Source organism: Lynx rufus, unplaced genomic scaffold, assembly GCF_022079265.1.
Source record: "Lynx rufus isolate CCGP_SWC_20201006 ecotype Redwood Valley unplaced genomic scaffold, mLynRuf1.p SCAF_9, whole genome shotgun sequence".
Lineage (NCBI taxonomy): Eukaryota > Metazoa > Chordata > Mammalia > Carnivora > Felidae > Lynx > Lynx rufus.
The window spans coordinates 75,000,294-75,019,398 of record NW_025814897.1 but is presented as its reverse complement, the minus strand read 5'-3'; the positions used below and the strand labels follow the sequence as shown (position 1 = coordinate 75,019,398).

The 19,105-nt window shown below is 44.4% G+C and overlaps 1 protein-coding gene across 1 annotated transcript; it reads left to right on the top strand.

The window, feature by feature from the left end:
* Positions 1-360: 360 nt before the first annotated feature.
* Positions 361-16,935, top strand: E2F8 (E2F transcription factor 8). The gene is made up of 13 exons (XM_047072327.1): positions 361-667; positions 1,001-1,127; positions 3,142-3,420; positions 3,794-3,950; positions 6,368-6,682; positions 6,908-7,069; positions 8,910-9,047; positions 10,821-11,024; positions 11,335-11,422; positions 11,673-12,204; positions 15,557-15,689; positions 15,804-16,192; positions 16,499-16,935. The coding sequence occupies exons 2-13, from the start codon at positions 1,113-1,115 to the stop codon at positions 16,679-16,681; spliced, it is 2,595 nt and encodes an 864-aa protein (XP_046928283.1). The 5' UTR covers positions 361-667; positions 1,001-1,112; the 3' UTR covers positions 16,682-16,935.
* Positions 16,936-19,105: the final 2,170 nt, after the last annotated feature.

Below are 19,105 nucleotides of genomic sequence, written 5' to 3'. Positions count from 1 at the left end.
GTTTGCCCGCGCTCAAGCCCCGCGCAGCCAAGGGGCGGTGCCGGCCACGGTCCGGCTTTCCGCGCCAAATTTTTAAATCGAAGGCGGAAGGTCCGGACCCGCCCCTGGCGCCACCAGCCAATCGCAGGCCCGCGTCCAGCTCTCTGATTGGTTAGGAATCGTTGCCCTGGGAACGGCGAGGATGCTGTCCGGGAACTGCAGGGCTGGTGGCGCGCGGACTGGGCCCGGGGGGAGGGGTAGTTGGCTGGGCGGAGGGGGAAGTGCGCGGGGCGCGGAGCGGGTGGCGGCGGGGGGACTGTACCTGGTGGCTTTACTGAACCAATGCAGCCTCCTTGGTGAGATCCAACATCGTGGCGTGAACGCGCCACCCGAATTGAGAGTACACCGCGCCTTTCATCTTTAAGGATGTCCTAAAAAAAAGAATAAGTCTTAATCATAAGGCGCTCTTTAAATACCCGGAGTATGTTCGGAACTTAAGAACTGAATTTGGAAGTTTCCCATCAAGCTATTTCCCAAGTCTTTACTGCTGAGCCTGTGCAAGTGTGTGTCAGGGGAAAAGTTCAGGCATCAAGATGTACACTTTTATCCAGATGCTTGGGGACGTGTCTGCTCAGCCGGAAGCAGGGCTGGGACGCTGGCTCCGTCCCCAACCCTGACCTGTGAACAGGTGGGTGTTAGTGCTTGCTACAGTCCTTTTCGGTGGGGTCTGGAGAATGGCGTGCCGTCCCTGAAGGTGGGAGAAAGCTGTCACTGGAAGTTCTGTGGTTTGCTTTGAGTCTCATGACAGTGCATCGGTTTGCTGAAGGAATTTACTGGCATTTGATGGGAGTTCTCTCTCTGCCCAGGAGCGTGATCTCTGGTCGGGAATAAAATGTAAATGTAATTTGTCATTTTTTCGTTAGTCTTTGTTTAAGTGGCCTCTGGTGTCCATGAGGGAATATTCAGCCGATCTCCTGGTTTTATTTTTCTTTAACTTTTTCTATTTCCTTTTCTTTTTAAGGATATTAAACGTTTTAATAGAACTGATTGAACTACTTAAACCATCAGGGTGTTGGGAGCAACTCCAGTTTTTCATTTTTAAAGAAACTCTAAATGTATGAGAAATTTACAGAATGGAGAATGAAAAGGTACCTTTTTAACTTTAGTATTCATCCTCGCAGTTTTTTTTTTTTTTTTTTTAATTTTTTTTCAACGTTTATTTATTTTGGGACAGAGAGAGACAGAGCATGAATGGGGGAGGGGCAGAGAGAGAGGGAGACACAGAATCGGAAACAGGCTCCAGGCTCTGAGCCATCAGCCCAGAGCCCGACGCGGGGCTCGAACTCACGGACCGCAAGATCGTGACCTGGCTGAAGTCGGACGCTTAACCGGCTGCGCCACCCAGGCGCCCCCATCCTCGCAGTTTTAAAAGCAATGCCATCCTGATTTAACCCTATGGTTTTCCCATATCCAATATCTTATTAAAGCTACATCCCTTTTTAGTTAGCTTCTATAAAAACCCAGAAGAAAGGGAAATTTAATTTTTAAAGAAGGGAAGAGTTTGGCCAGAGTTAAGGTAATCCAAAGCTTTTAATAGTTTGATTGCAAATGGAAGTCTCAAAGAAATAAGCAGAGACAAAAGGTATTTTTTTAAGAATACTAAAATTCGTTAGCTGCATTATGATATTTCTCAGAATTCTTGAACAATTAGAATTTAGAGAGGGCATCTGACGTGATTTGAGATCAGATTTCTTTTTGAGATGATTTTCTACTGAATTAGCAGCTTCTTAAACTTGGGGGCCATAAATACTATTTGTGAGATAGGCATTTTGTAAATAAGAATTGTCAGTAGGGGTGTCTTGATCAGCGTCCAGCTACTGATAGGTTGAAAAATGCAAAATTCCTAAAAGGTTTAGATACTAGTCAAATGAGAATTGCTATTGTGTCTGATAGTCTGAGGTAAAGGACAGCAGCCTTTAGAGAAATCCCATTCTTGGGTCAGCACCTTTCAGGTGCACCTGCCCAGGAGGGTCCCCCATTGTAATCGTCACACTGATTTCCCTGGAAGAACACCATAGCTGGATTGAGGACATTCAGGTTCAAGGCCTGTGTAACCCCTCTCAGCCAGCCTCTCCTCTTCTGCAGACCAGAATTACATGTAGGATATGGTGAGAATACAAATAGAAAAGCACTTGATAAATCCTAAGGAATCACGGACATGTTAAACAGCCCCATTCATCTTTGTTCCTAAAGTCACTGAGGAATTAGTGACTGTGTGACTCTGTGTTCTTTTACTTATTGTCATTCCAAGCATTTCCTTTAAAATAGCGATAGATAGAGAGTAAGAATGTGTGAAGTCCCCAGTGTCCAAAAGTGGAAGAAACATAGTCTCCATTACTCTTACTTGTGAACTGCTATTCATTTACCATCATGTCTCAGTGGCAGTCCTGCCTCTGCCAGGAACCATAACTAATTTTATCTTATGGGGCCCCATTTTTCCTTCTATAAAGTGAGAAGGGTAAATATTGTAAGAGCAGACTTTCTTTGCTCATCGGCACTCTGGGTTTTGCTCCCTTCTAGCTTTTGCCTGTAAGTATGACCATATGCCAGCCCTCACCCTGGTCTCCTTGGCTTTCTGACTCTTCCACATCAGTGGTGTTTTACTGAGCACTCAGTGTATGGAGCCATGTGCCAGATGAGACACACACAGATGAATGGGACATGGTTTCTGCCATGTAGGCCTTTACTTATTGCAGTGTTGTGTGTAAAAGTCACTCCTAGGAGCTTTGGGTCATTTAAAATTAGCAGTCCTATTAGAGGAAGCTGAGTGAAAGGTGTATGGGAACGCTTTATACTAACTGCAACACTATTCTAAATCAAAAATGATGTCAAAAAGGTTTTAAAATTCTGCCTTAAAGGTTTTTTTGTTCAATTCTTGGAACACAGGATGAACTACAAAATTAAAAATGGGAAATTTAGCTAGTAAAAAGGACAGTAAGTGTCAAGTGATCATTGGGATAGTTACTAATTTAATCGGCCCTATAACCTCATAGGCACTTTTCCCTTGACAATATTTTATTTATTGTACAATTTCTAGAATCGAAAGCTGTATGATAAATCCTGTTTTATGGTGGATTTAATTATTTGCTTGTTTTAAACCAGGAAAATCTCTTTTTTGAGCCACATAAAAGAGGACTAATGAAAACACCTCTGAAAGAATCCACTGCAGCAAATATAGTGTTGACAGAGATACAGCCTGACTTTGGCCCTTTGACCACGCCCACCAAGCCCAAGGAACTCTCCCAGGGAGAACCGTGGACACCAACAGCCAACCTGAAAATGCTCATCAGTGCCGTGAGCCCCGAGATACGAAATAGAGATCAGAAAAGGGGGTTGTTTGATAGCAGAAACGGATTACCTGAGGCCAAAGATTGTTTGCACGTAGGTTTGCAAAAGGCTGGGAGGAGGCTGGTGTGTGTGTGTGTGTGTGTGTGTGTGTGTGTGTGTAGGAGCAGGGAGGAGTAGCTATTGCAGAAGTGCCAGCAATATGAAGCATTGACACCCACAGACTTATTAGCCTGCTTCGGAGCACAGGACTCCATCAAATATAGCACTAGGAATCCTGAGCCTTTGACTTATTTCAGCACAAGCCTCCTTTTTCGATCTGCCACACAGTTTACACTGGCTCCCACCTTTCTACCCCCAGTTTTGCAGCTGTTGAAGCTAAGCGTGTTAGCCGTCATGGGCAGATGACCCTAATAAATCTGTCCAACTCTATTTCCGATTCAGACATGATTTACCTCTTCTTTTGTAGGAACACTTATCTGGAGATGAATATGAGAAATCCCAACCAAGTCGAAAAGAAAAAAGTTTAGGATTGTTGTGTCATAAGTTCTTAGCACGATACCCTAACTACCCCAACCCTGCTGTGAACAATGACATCTGTCTTGATGAAGTAGCTGAAGAACTTAGTAAGTATGCAAAGAGCTCACCATTTAACCATATAACCATTTCAGGTTAATAATTAAAGTGACTTCATGGACTTACTCCTTCAGACCCACGCTCATCTAGCCAGTGTTCTTAACGACACAGATAATGCCACATGGAAATTATAAATCTCTGAAGCCTTTTATTTATTTATTATTTTTTAATGTTTATTTTTGAGAGAGAGACACACAGAGTGTGAGCAGGGGAGGGGCAGAGAGAGAGGGAGACTCAGAATTTGAAGCAGGTTCCAGGCTCCAAACTGTCAGCACCTAGCCCAATGCGGGGCTGAATTCACGGACCGCAAGGTCATGACCTGAACCCATCAGTCGCTTAACCTACTGAGCCACGCAGGTGCCCCTCTGAAGCCCTTTTAATTTAAGAATAAAGGCATATAGTTTCCAACTTCCGTGAGTTTTCAAACAGAAGTAAAAAATCACAACGGAGATTGCTTCTGATTGCATTTCAAAAGCTCTGAAGCTGTAAAGAAAGACAACATTGTTTGTTTGTTTGTTTGTTTGTTTGTTTTTTGAATGTTTATTTATTTTGAGAAAGAGTGGGGAGGGGCAGAGACAGGGAGACAGAATGGGAAGCAGGCTTCCAGGGCAGAGTCCCACACGGGGCTGGAACTCAGGAACGAGCCAGGAACCAACGGTGAGAGTCTGACGTGAGCTGCAGTTCAACACTTAACCAACTGACCCACCCAGGCGCCGGAGAAAGGCAACATTGTTTTATGACTTGTTTCAAAAACAGCTACAACTTTGAACTTTTGTCTGCACTCTCTGGGCTCCCTGGCTCTCTCCTTGAAGAGCTAGGCTGGAGAATGGTATCTTCCTGGTTTGTGATGAGCCTGTTCTGTGAGTAGAAGCAGGGCTTTAGCATCGCCTGCCACTCGGCACGATTCTGAGGACAATACGTGTTGGTGTTTGGCAAGTTACTGTGATCCTCCTACCCCCTTTATTCTTGTCTTCATAGACTTGAATCTAGTTACAGCTAGAAAGGGGTCTGTGGTAAACTTGGGATACTTTTGGAGTCATGAAAATCTCAGAGTCTGAAACTGAAGAGATAGGAAGGATATTTTAATATACAGCTGTCACTCCAGGAAGAAAGTTTTGCTCTTCGGATGCGTGTTTATAAATACTGACTTGATTTCCTATTTTAAGAATAGCCGTTTAGATTCATCTAGTCACACACACTTAATTGTAGCTTTGCAGGCTGTACTTTTAATTCAGCAGGTAGCTGTTGATCACCTACTGTGTGCCAGGCAATACTGTAAAAGCTTGGGATAACATCAGTGGATAAAAAGAATAACACCCTGGGGTGCCTGGGTGGCTCAGTCAGCTAAACATCCAACTCTTGATTTCGGCTCAGCTTATGATCTCATGGTTTCTGAGTTCGAGCCCTGTGTGGGGCTCTGGCCTGGCAGCCCAGAGCCTGCTTTAGATTCTCTGTCTCCTTCTCTCTCTGCCCCTCCCCCCGCTAAATAAACATTTTTTAAACAAAGAATAAAATCTTTCCTCCTGTGGAACCTACTTTATAGCGGGGGGAATAGATGAGTATGCAAAGGACAGATAAGGAGAGATCATAACAGATATGCAAAGCACATAGCAAGCAAGGTATAACAACATGTTAGGAGGTGATACATGCTGTGGGGAAAAATAAAATGTAGAACAGGGTAGAGGGGGACCAGGAGGGCTCGGAGTGTGTTTTTGCAATGTTACATTAGGTGGTCAGGTCAGGCCTCATTGAAAGGGTGACATCTGAGCAAGAACTTGAAAAGATGGAAGTGAGGAGTGATGAGGGCATCTGGAAGAGGGATTCCAGGCAGAAGGAGCAGCCCAGGAAAAGGCCTTCAGGCAAGGGCACATCTGGCTGTTTCCAGGAACAGCAAGAAATCTCAGTGCTTTGTACCTATTCTATGACAACTGCCTGTGTGTGTGCACATGTGTGTGTGCATGTGTGTGCACACACGTGCTTTGAAGAGTAATATAAAAAAAAAAAACCAGCTTGTAATGTGTGGGGTTTAGAATATTAAAAGACTTGGTTTTGTCATTTACTGGCTCCGTGCCTTGGCCTGGGCTACGTAGCAGCCTGAGCCCCCTTCCCTCATCATTAAAGTGTGAATAATAATACCTGCCTCACCAGTTTAGGATAAAAATCTCCTAAAGCTGTATGGCACAGAGTAGGTCCTCAATAAATGTTACCTTTCCAGTTCCTATTATCGTTATTTACACGCTATGAGAGCAGAAACGTGTCTGGCTCATCCTTACGCTCTTTGTTGAGTGTAAGTAGAATTGTGTCATCCAGACCCGCTGACTCATAAACCGTGGAAGAAAAAGTTACTCAGTTCTCTACACGTTGCAAAACCTGATCCTCGTTATGTACCGTTGCTCATTCTTCGCAGATGTTGAGCGGCGACGCATTTACGATATCGTGAATGTCCTGGAGAGTTTACACATGGTGAGCCGCCTGGCCAAAAACAGATACACTTGGCACGGGCGACATAATCTCCACAAAACCCTGGGGACTTTGAAAAGCGTCGGGGAAGAGAACAAGTATGCCGAGCAGATTATGATGATCAAGAAGAAAGAATACGAACAAGAGTTTGACTTTGGTAAGACCATCAGCCTAGAGGATCATATCATCAAATCGAACACCGGCCAGAATGGACACGCGGACATGTGTTTTGTCGAACTCCCTGGAGTGGAATTTCGGGCAGGTGAGCCATGGTTGGAAGAGCCTGGGCCACAGGGCCCTCCTCCTGGGTCTAAAGAAAATGGTTTCTTAGAGAACGCGGTTCTAAAGCAAATCCTGCCTTTTAACATGCTAAAACGCTGCGGTTGTCAGCTGTCTGATCAGGTTGTGGTATTTTTAGCCCTGTTACTTTAGAAGTCACTTGTCCCTTCATGAATTTTAATTCTCTAATCCTCCTCCTCCTCCAAAGCTTCTGTAAACAGCCGCAAAGATAAGTCTCTAAGAGTGATGAGCCAGAAGTTTGTGATGCTGTTTCTGGTGTCGACGCCTCAGATAGTAAGCCTAGAAATTGCTGCCAAGATTCTAATTGGGGAAGACCACGTGGAAGATTTGGATAAAAGCAAGTTTAAAAGTAAGTGTCAGGACTGCCGTGGGCTTTCGGACCTATTCTGAAACTGTAAAATGTCGCTCAGAAACGTCTAAATGAGCAATACATTGTCAAGTGGGTCTGGAACCCAGATCTCTGCTCTTATAGGGAAGGGTATAAATAACTCTTCTAAAATTGTTCCCAGAAGTGACCTGCAGCCCAGTTGAAAGAATAGGTTCAGCCAGACCTGCTCGAAGTAGGAAAGGGGCCTGGGCTGGGTTCCCGATGCAGAGCTCTGCCCGCGCCTCAGTGACAGGCTTTGCAGGAGCCTCCAGAAGAGGAGAGTGTGGAAAGAAGTGCTCAGCACATGGGAAGGGTCTGCAGCATGCCCACGTCTTCTGGGGGTATCAGCACACCTCCACGTAGGGCATGAGGCTAGCCTGAACAGGGGACCCGCCTGACGAGGGGACCGCTGTGGGGAGTGCCCGGGAGCCATCACACCGACTCCTTTCCCGTTCCTGTAAAGCTGCACTAATCCCATGAAAGTATATTCAGACATCTCCAGGTTGATAGTGTCTCTATAAAGACAAAATTAAGTCGAGAGTAAAGGCAGTAATACTGGCGATTGGCTCGGGAGATGTGCAATTTCAACCCACTACGGATGGGCTGCCTGCTTTTTCTGACTCACCAGACAGTTTTCAGCTCTGCGTTTTGCTAGTTAGTCACAGCCTTGGAAACCATTCCAGGAGCTGTGGATGTGTACTTTGCTGCATCCCCAGGGAATTCAAAACCTTCTGGCATGGCTACGAAGAACAAGGTCAATTTATAATTTTGTGGTATCAAGGTGGAAGTAAAGACCAGTTTCTTGTAATAAAACTTTTTAAGGTGTGTAAGATGTGTAGAATTAACGAATCAGTGATTTGCATATAACATAAGGACAATATAAAAGTTTACAAATTTAGGGGCACCTGGGTGGCTCAGTTGGTTAAGCATCCAACTGTTGATCTCCGCTCGGGTCATGATCTCACGGTTCGTGAGTTCGAGCCCCGTGTCAGGCTCTGACCTGGCAGTGCAGAACCTGCTTGGATTTCTCTCTCTCTGCCCCTCCCGGACTCTCTCTCTCGCTTTCTCTCAAAATAAATAAACATTAGGGGCGCCTGGGTGGCGCAGTCGGTTAAGCGTCCGACTTCAGCCAGGTCACGATCTCGCGGTCCGTGAGTTCGAGCCCCGCGTCAGGCTCTGGGCTGATGGCTCAGAGCCTGGAGCCTGTTTCCGATTCTGTGTCTCCCTCTCTCTCTGCCCCTCCCCCGTTCATGCTCTGTCTCTCTCTGTCCCAAAAATAAATAAACGTTGAAAAAAAAAAAATTAAAATAAATAAATAAATAAATAAACATTAAAAAAAAATTTTTTTTAATTTACACATTTTGATGGGTTATAGCACCCTCCATGCTTATGATACTAAATAAATCTCATTGTTATAAACTGTCACAAGTTGGAAAGCAATACATTTATCATTGACGCTTTATTTCTATTTGTTCATAAAATTCTTCTGAATCTTCATTAGAGGATTACCAGTAATGGGGACTTTTTATTAAAAATTCTGTAACATAGTTCCCGATAGGGTGATCTCACAAAGTCATTTTTCCTTTTTCAACCTCTGTCATTTCTAAATTCAGTACCAGCAGTAACAGTCTTTTCAATATTTAAAACTATTTTCTTGTTTGAATTAACGCAGTATCACCAGAATAACTTAAAAGAGTCACATTTTTCTCTGCCTGACATTGATGACTAGGATAGCTTTTTGAATATAGATGAAGTCCTCAAGAAGCAAAGTCCTTTGATCTTTCATTATTCCATTAAGTGGTATATATCTTTTATTTTCCAGCAAAAATTAGGAGGTTATATGATATTGCTAATGTCCTGAGTAGCCTGAATCTTATCAAGAAAGTTCATGTTACGGAAGAAAGAGGCCGAAAACCAGCTTTTAAATGGACAGGCCCAGAAATCAGTCCAAATCCCAGTGGTATGTATTTGTTTTCCTTCATTCTTTGCTTCATTGTTTTCAATTAATGTGCGTTGGGAGATGTTCTCCCTTCCCCTTCCTGCCCACATTCCCACATGGAAAGAACATATATAAGTTGTTGGAAAGACAAAGACAAGTGCCAATATGGAAAGTCTGGCTACTGGTTCCATCAACAACCCAAGGGCCAAAACACCTCCAACCCTGTACTCACGAGGCAGAATCTCTGTGCGTGACAGGATCTGAAAAAGTGGAAAGCATCACAAAACATAAGATACTATTGCTTAATTGTTAGGCTGCCCAGTGACCATAACAGAGCCTACACACATCGAGAACATGAAGTGAATTCACTCCAGTATCAATATTCTAGTCTCCATCTCAGCTCCAGGGTTCTGACATTTTATGTTCCATCAAAGATCCCACGCAGAAATGTTTAAAGTAGCAGGGACATGGGCCATGGGGGCAGAGGGAAACTTAGCCTCTTATTGGCTATGTGGCCTTGAACAAGTTACATCTCCAAGGCTGTTTCCTCACCTGCAAGATGGGAAGAAGAGTGGTATCTTTGCAAGGTTATTGCAGTTTTGAATATACATTGACTGTTGAACAATGCAGGGGTTAGGAATGCAGTAAAAAATCTGCATATAACTTTTGACTCCCCAAAACTTAACTACTAATAGCCTATTGTTGACCAGAAGACTTACCAAGAAAATAGTCAGTTAAAACATACTTTGTATGTTTATGTATCATCTACTATATTCTTACAATAAAGTATGCTAGAAAAAAAAATCTTACCAAGGAAACCATAAAGGAAGATACGTTTACAGCACTGCACTGTAAAAAATCTGCATATAAGTGGATCTGCAGAGTCCAAACCTGTTCAAGAGTCAACTGCCATCTCAGAGAGAGGTCCTTTGGTGCAGGGGATTCAGAGTGCAGGCTCCAGGGCCAGACTGATGGGCTCATATCCCAGGTCCACGTTGTACTAGCAGAGAGAGCAAGGTCAGTTGATGAATGTCTCTGAAATGGGGATGCATTTCCTAAGAAGTACCTACCTGGTGGACTTGCTGAGAGCGTCTTCGTCCATTCAGGCTGCTATAACTGAATACCATACACCGGGTGGCTTATAAACAACAGAAGTTTATTGCAGTTCTGGAGGCTGGGAAGTCTTGCGAGAGCCTGCTATCTAGATGGCTGTCTTCTCGTCATAACTTACATAGCAGAAGGGACTAGAGAGTGTTGTGGGGCCTCTTTTATAGGAGCACTTACTCAAGAAGGCTCCACCTTCATGACCTAAGCACCTCCCAAAGGCCCCACCTCCTAATGCCATCACATTGAGGGTTAGGATTTCAACCTGTGGACTTGAGGGGACCCCATTATTCAGTCCATAGCAGTGAGAGCCACCATATGTCATCAGGGTAGGACTCCACTGACTATAAGATGCACAATTATATATATTAATATATATATATATATTATGTATATAATAAGAAAGAGAAACCACTAATGATTACACTCTAGCACACCACTGGTTGGCTGTAAGATGCTGTGGGTTTCAGAGATGTTGAGGTGTGAAATCTTACCTCAGAACTCCATTAAAATAAGATTAACAAGGTTTTGTACAGAAAGCCCTTCAGACAGTGTCTATCCCAGAGCTGGTGCTCTATAAATGTTGCTGCTTTCATTCCTAAAGATCATTCTCGACCTACACTTTGACTACATCTCCTACAAGGAGGCCGAGCCAGCCGGGTTTCGACCCCCTGCCCTCCTCTCTTTCAGGACGTGGCCAAGTCCTTCCTTTCCCCCATTCCGATCTAGAAGTGAAGCGGCCTTCAAAAGACAACTGTGCCAAAAACCTCTTTTCCACGCGTGGGAAACCAAACTTCACTCGACACCCATCTCTGATCAAACTGGTTAAGAGCATAGAAAGTGACCGGAGAAAGATAAATTCTGCTCCCAGTAGCCCCATCAAGACAAGCAAAGGTATGTTTTCAGTCACATCAGGCTCTGCTCTGAAGAATTCCTTTTTATCTGATTTTTTTTTTCACTTACTTGATCCCTACGGTACTTGTTAGAGATTTGTTTCAATACCCATATACCCCGATCCACTCACTTGAAGCCTAACTCACGTATGAATGAAAAGACGAAAAATAATTGGTGGGTTTTAATGGTTATGTGATTTGGAAGGGAGGTGCGTGTTTTCTGTTCCTTTGACTTCAATGATGTTTTATCTGTGTGAGCATTCCTTCTTTTGCTGTGACCAACACCACCGCCCCCCTTTCTGTTTTATCAGCTGAGAGCACTCAGAATCCGGCACCCTTCCCAAGTAAAATGGCTCAGCTCGCAGCTATTTGCAAAATGCAGTTAGAAGAGCAGTCAAGGTAGGTTAGTAACACTCTTTAGTAGCAGGATGAATTACTTTTACGTTGCATCGTTAGGATTACTTGCTTTACGTAAGAATATGCACTAGCCTTGGAGACTGGTGAGACCGTCTTCTCTATAACTTTTATGCAATCATTGCAGAAGCTACCTGCTCGTTTCATAAACGCACGGCTACAATCTGGCCCAGTCTTAGAACATTTTAGAGAAGATGTGTTTCCACTGTGTCATATTTTACCTCTTGTCTTTTAGCGAACCCAGCAAGAAAGCGAAGGGACAGCTGGAAAGATGCGGGCACTGCAAACCAGTGTCTCCTCTGCACACCCCAGCAAACGCTGAGCTGGAACTGACGGCCCCGCCCCTCATCCAGCCCCTGGGGGTGGTCCCCCTCATCCCCAGCCCATTGTCACCTGCAGTGCCCATGATCCTACCTCAGGCCCCTTCAGGCCCATCCTATGCCATCTACCTGCAGCCTGCCCACGCCCAGACCGTGACGCCACCCCAAGGCCTGAGCCCGACAGTCTGCCCCGCCCCCTCTTCTAAAGCTACAAGATCAAAAGACTCCACAGATGCCACCACCGAGAAGGCAGCCAATGACGCCACCAAATCCGGTGCCTCCACCAGGCCTGGAAGCTTGCAGCCAGTGCCTGAGAGACCAGGTGCAAAGAACCGAGACAAGGAGCCTGCTGGAGAAAGAGGCTCAAAGAGGGCAAGCATGCTCGAGGACAGTGGTTCCAAAAAGAAGTTTAAAGAGGACCTGAAAGGACTTGACAGTGTCTCCACAGTAAGTACAGCCCCGAACCGTGTAAAGCTTTAGGAAGTGCACAGTTGATTAGAGGAGAATTTGGTAGCTTGTGAAATTTACCAGAGCAAAGAGCAGTTTCTCAGAAGACAAGGTTCTGTTCCTTAGTGTCCCATAATCCAAACAAAGCCCCAGACAGCTAATCCCCTGACGGGGATGACGGCAGGGACATTTTTAACCTTTGGAGGAAGGGATTATTTGCTCCCTTTTTAAAGCACCATGGGTGGTTGTCCTTAAGTCTGTTGCTGTGTCACATACTGGAATGCAAACAGCTGTCACGAAAGTCTTAAATAATTTACAAGCAGACGTAACCCCAAATGAATGGGTGGATGCATAGGGTTCCTGTAACTCCTGCTTTCTGAGTCATTACCTAATGTTTGTTGGATGTCACGTACCTGGCATCTGTTGCCCGGAAGATAAACCGTCCCCTCTGTTTTAACTGTCCACTTAAAATTTAAACCCAAATTTCTATTTTATGTAACAGAAAAGTCCAGCGTATCTTGGCAGATTGTAGGTACACTTGAGGCATTGGTTTCTAGAGACTTTGATGTTCCAGGTAATTGTTTTCCCTAGGTGGAGTTAGGTTCAGGAAGGAATTAACATTTATTAGATGCTTACCCATATACCGGGCAGCAGAAGTACTAGGCATTTTTATATAGGCTATCTCATTTTTCTCCCTCAGGACAATTAATTACATATGGAGGACATTATCACCAAATAAACACCACTAAACATGGAGGCAGAAGTTAATTTCTCATTTTGTCCCTGCTATTAACTCAAGTTATTTTCCTTCTCTACATCTTGTTTTTCCACATCTATAAAGAATTTATTCCACGACTTTTTCCGATCATCTACTGGGTATAAAGCACCGTGCTCTGGATCAAATCAAACCCAGCACCTGCCTTTGGTGACTGTTGCTTTTGAATACTTGCCCCAGGGCCACGTTACAGTTTTTGTGAGGTTAAGTGAATTTATTACATGATAATATACATAAAGGGGCTTGTGATCCTTTTAAGGCACCATGTAAGCTGAAGGGTATTATCTGCAACTGTTGTTATTAAAGAGGCTTTAGAGTTTGTCAAATCTTCCCTGAGGATGGCCTCATGGTAACCGTTCAAAACATCTATTATCTTGGCATACTATCATTTTGCATGTAATATACATGCTAAGGGGAAAATCACAAGGCTTTGGCTTGATTCAATTTTCTGGGAGGTCCATAATCTCTTTGGGCCAATGGATATGATTTAATAATGGTCTCCTGTTGCTCGCTTAGTTATTCAGGATTAGGATTTTCAGTAGATAGATTTTCCGTGTGCCCCTGCTTCTCTTTTCATCTCTACGGCTTCATTTTGACCATTTCTTTTTAGCACGGACTAAGCTGAACAAAGGAAATGAGAGATTTGTGTGTTAATTCATTCAACAAACATTACTAAGAATCTGCACTTCTGTGGGTGGAGAGAAGACAGTTTATAAACAAACACAAATATGTCAGGCAATGACCATAAAACAGGCTGATAGAATAGGAAGAAAGGGATAAGAGAGCTAATGTAGACTGGATGAGAAGCATGCAAGCTGAAATATACCAAATTCATTCAACCTGCTAATTAACAGTTCTAATTAAAAAAAAAAAAAGAATTGGCATCTTAGGTTGAAAGATTTTGTGATGAACGTAGTCTGTAGAAAATTGAAAAATAATTATTAGAGTACGATAGGTTTTGCTAAAGATTTGAAAGAATTAAACCAGCCACCAGAGTAACTTGTACCATGAGAGAGTGTGATGAACGGTAGTAAAGAACAGCTACTTGTAAATCGCCTAAATCCACCCATTAAAACTTTCTGTTCCTGCGGCTTTCAAGGAACCAACGAGTAAAGATAGGGAACAGTGCCAAACATGTCAGAAACAAAACTGATAAATAGCAGTGTCGTGAAACACTGTTAGCCTTGCAGATTTGGAATTCGCTGGTTCCCAAGGAAAAGATGGGACCTATTAACAGCTAGATCAAAGTGTAGACTGTTGTTTTGACAATGGTGAGAAGAAAGATCTGAAGGAAGATAAAAAGAGGACCCCCAGGTTACAAGAGCTGCTTTTAGCTGTTGCCAGGCCTGCTCGTGGTAAGTTCAGCCACCCATGCAGGCTCTCCGTTTGCTAAAGTACGGGGGCCAAGCAGGCGTGGTGGGGGGTACACACAACCCAACACTGGCCATTTCTCTTTAGGATATAACTTTATTGCCTGAAGCTTTTGCTCTGTGCCACGAGGGTCTCCAGTATGAACTAGTCAGTTCTCTTTTCAACTACAGTTGTTGAACTCTGGTGCCCTGCCCTTCGGTTGGCGCGTTATAAGCGTGCTTGGTATCACCGGAACCTAAAGTGCTAGGAAGAATACATCTGCAGTTGTATAATTACTTTATTCTAAATCAGGGGTCAGCAAACCTTTTCTGTAAAGAGCCAGGTAGTAAATATTTTTGGCTCTGTGGGCCCTATGGTCTCCGTGCTGCCTATTCAGCTATGCCATTGTAAAAATAGAAGAAAGCAGGTATGGACAGAACACAAATGAATGGGCATGGCTGTGTTCCCATACAATGTTCTTTACAAAAGTGGACAGGAGGCCAGATTTTGGCCCAGGATTTGGCAGCCCCCTTCTCTAAACATTTCTTAAAATGTTTTCCTTGAATACCAATACTACCAAAAGTTTAGCTGCTAAATTGCCTGGGAAATGCTACCTGCTGGATGCCCCTCGGGGATTTACAATGCATGCCATCATTAAAGCCCCCCAGGAATTCTCCAGTAAAGACGCCATTTTCCTTTGTTCAGTTAACCATTTCTGTGGCAGGTTGGACCACGATTCAAGTAGGGACAACTTGCATCCCATGGAAGTAGGGTTCCTCGGAACACTCTGGGAAGTAACCACTCTACATAATTCAAGAACAACCATAGAATAATACAGCAATGCCATTATGGCATCCAACGGCATTAAAATGGTTCTGACAGCACCACATCACACCAAAAAGTCTGACAGCAGAACTTAGGGATGTCAGTGGGAGGGGATGTGTTGGGCAGATCCTATCTCTTGACAGGCTGACTGCTAGCTTTAGGACGCTTCCTAAGACCACAGATAACATTTAATACACACATGGTTTTCAAAAGTCAGGAATAGAAGGGAGGGATATTGTCTTCAGGGAGCCATATAGCTGGGCCACCCATAGCCCATACCATTGGACGCTTTGGTCCTGATGAGACAACCAACCACTAAGGGATAGGAGTCCTGGAACAGGCACATGGCCATTTTTCTTCCATATTTGTGTGTAAAATAAATCCTTCCTCCTTGTTTTCTAGACCTTGTTCCCATCAGGATACTTAATCCCTCTCACCCAGTGCTCATCCCTGGGGGCAGAGTCTATTCTGTCTAGTAAAGAAAACTCAAGTACACTTTCCCCAAACCACAGGATCTACAGCTCCCCAATCACAGGTGAGTGTATGTAAAACTATTCAAATGTGGGTCAGGCTCAAGTTCACTTAAGCCTTGTAAGCTTCTTGGACAAATGCCTGTGCTTTTAAGATATTTTCCCCCCTTGTCTTTCAGGTGTCATTCCAGTGACATCATCTGAACTCACTGCTGTTAATTTTCCCTCTTTTCATGTAACACCTTTGAAGCTAATGGTCTCACCAACTTCCGTGGCAGCTGTACCTGTCGGGAACAGCCCGGCTCTCACTTCGAGCCACCCCATTCCCGGCCAGAACCCGAGCTCAGCCATTGTAAACTTCACACTGCAGCACTTGGGACTCATCTCCCCCAGTGTGCAGGTGTCTGCCAGCCCTGGAGCCGTTCCTGTGTCTCCAAGAATAGACCCTGTTAGTGTTGTACCAGAAAATGCAGGGACTCAGCAAGGAAGGGCCACCAGGTACGACTCTCCAGTCCCCGGCCAGAACCAACCGAGTGGACAATCAGTTGCTGCGACAGGGGCACAACAGGTGAGAGTATTTCCATTCAGTGGATTTTTTTCCTGGGGTTATTGAGGCTCAAATAATATCACAGGAGATTCGCTTTTGCTTTGCTTCTTTGGAGAGGGGAAGGATGGGAGGAGGAGACTGAAGGCCTAGCTGCCTTCCAAACCCAGGAAGAGTACCCAGAGAGTCCACAGTACCCCCAGCCGATTGCAAACTATGCCAGGCTCCTACCGTGCGATATGCCCTTCCGGTCCAGCCCTCTGAGGCTATTAGGCCATTCCTATCTGTGTGGGTTTGACTTCCTTTTCCTCTTCCTCTCTTTCCGATCAGCCTGTTCCTGTGACACCCAAAGGGTCACAGTCAGTGGCCGAAAGTTTCTTCCGTACCCCAGGCGGACCAATGAAGCCAATGGGCCCATCCTGCATGGATTTCGATGGTGCTAATAAAACCTCCGTGGGAACTCTCTTTGTCCCACAGCGAAAACTGGAAGTCTCGACAGAGGATGTCCATTAATTGACAGATCTGGCTTCATTTAATTTTCTAAAGAGTTGTTTAATGAGAAGATATAATCAGACTGATTTGGAGAACACATTCTCTAAAAATACTGTAAATATGTTGGGGGTTTACTTAATTTCAAAGCAGACACTTTTTTCTCTACACACACATACACACACACACATATATTTGTACTAAGCCAATTTCAGCCATCAGTCCTATCAGATAAAAGCAAAAAGTTGAACCTCAGGTATATTAACTGCCGGGGGGGGGGGGGGGGGGGGAAGGATTCATTGTCTCAGCTGTGCCTATGCTATTATGCAAAGTAACTATATTAAAGTTGACTTCCCTTTGAGTGAATATGTGACATGCCCAACGCCGCATCGTCTTCGACTTTGCACAATGAAAATGCTGTGATGTATAATGTTGTATTTTTAAATAGGAGGGCCATAGCTGTATTTTTTGTAATTTCTTTAATCTGTTCTTGTTGCAGTGTGTCCTTTTGTAAAGTTTGCAACAATCCTCAATCAAGTCTATGGAAAAATTATTTATAAACTGTATTTTTAATCATAAATTGTTCAAATTAAAACTTTTCTAAAATATATTTCACATTTTCATTTGGCCAGTTAGGACGCTGTTGGGAGAAAATGAAAACAAACCTCAGAGGCAAGTCCTTGGTAAGGAGAATACCTTCTGGGTTCCTTTAGACCTGCCAAGTGTATAAAATGTTCCCGTGTTCCTCCCCCCTCTTGATCCCCCCCTCACATGGCTCTACTTTCTGGAGTGAAAATGGCTTTGGAGAGGCTGTTGCTTGTCCCAGGACATGCAGCTAAGTCTCCTGAGCTTTCCACCATGGACTGGGCACTTAGAAAACAAAGACAGGAGCAGAGGCACTTCCTACCCTGGCCTCGAATGGCCAGCCTCTGGCCCCGTCCCCTGCGTCTACAGAGGAGGGGGAGCTACAGCTCCAGTCCTACCACACTTTCCAAACAGCCCGACTTCAGGGATGGGGAGTCTAATTTACTCCAGGAACTACCACACTGAACCCCCATGAGTTCTAAGGGAAGGAACGAGCTACAGTGTGTTGTTATGTGTGCATCTCCTTGACCCCTTTGTTATGGGGATGAATTACACCTTCAGAATTGACACGGGCCTTCACTGGTCAGGGTCTTAAAGCATCAGCATGATACCTATTTCGTACATATTTACTATATGCTAGGTACTGCGCTATACATTTTAAAGACCTAGTCTCCCCGAGCTAAGACGATGAGGTCACAGGCTCACAGAGATTAAAGCAGTAAATCCAGAATCCCATTGCTAGAATACGCTTCCACATGTATGCCTAGCTGCCGTAGTAGGAACCGAGCACACTCCGGGTATTCTAAGCATTTGTAAGGTCATTCCTCTCGAATATACATGTTTTGTTTCTATAACCATGTACAGCGAAGAGAGCACATTTTCACAACGACTTATAGACTCCCCTTCCTTCACACCATTAGAGAACTAATATGAACTATTTCTTCCAGAGTACCTCTGCCTTTGCTTTTATCCTACTTGGGAGGATATGTGAATGGTTCCTGATATAAGAAATGTCTCCTGCCTTTAAGGTGCTTATGATATAGTTGAGGGAGACAGTATGTGCACATGAACAAATGAAAGCATTTCCATGCAGAAGGTAACTTGGTAACTAAGTACCAAAGAGAAGGTAACTTGCCCAATGGTAAATATAGGCAAAAGATACACTTCAGTGGAGGCCACCAGATTCAACTACACCCAGACAACTGTGAAGAGAAACCACCCCGGTCATGGTAGGTCTGAGGCGATGAAGCTCCTTACATCCCCGCTCTCTGCTCTAAAGCTGAACTAGAGGGACTGGAGGCCAGGATTTTGTTCTGCCCCCTTATCAGTTCATAAGAAGTAACCCGCACTGCCCCCCACCCCACCCTGGGACTGAGGTTTAGGGAAATCAGATGCACAGAAAGAATGAGCTGTGTTAGACTTCAAGACTGCTCTGAGGATTGTCCCACTGGGTTCTTCTACTCGGATTCATAAGGTTCCCCCATAATCCCTGCTGCCTGGTGTTCATGCCCTTGAGTGTGGGTGGGACCTGTGTCTTCCTTCTAACTAACAGGATACAGTAAGGGTGATGGTGTATGTGTGGTTATGTGTACATGGTTATGTACTTACATTACTTAAGATTGTAGTGTAACCCAACTAGGGAACCCTACATGGCAAGGCACTGGGGACAGTGTCTTGGAGCTGAGGGGAGCCTGCAGCTAACAGCCAATAAGAAAGTGAAATCTTCAGCCCCACCTATAGCTACAAGGAAAGAAGTCTACCAACAACCTCAGTACGCTTGCAGATGGAGCTTTCTGCGGTCAAGCCTCAGATGAGATTGCAACTCTAAATGATACCTTGACCACAGCCCTGGATCTAGACCCC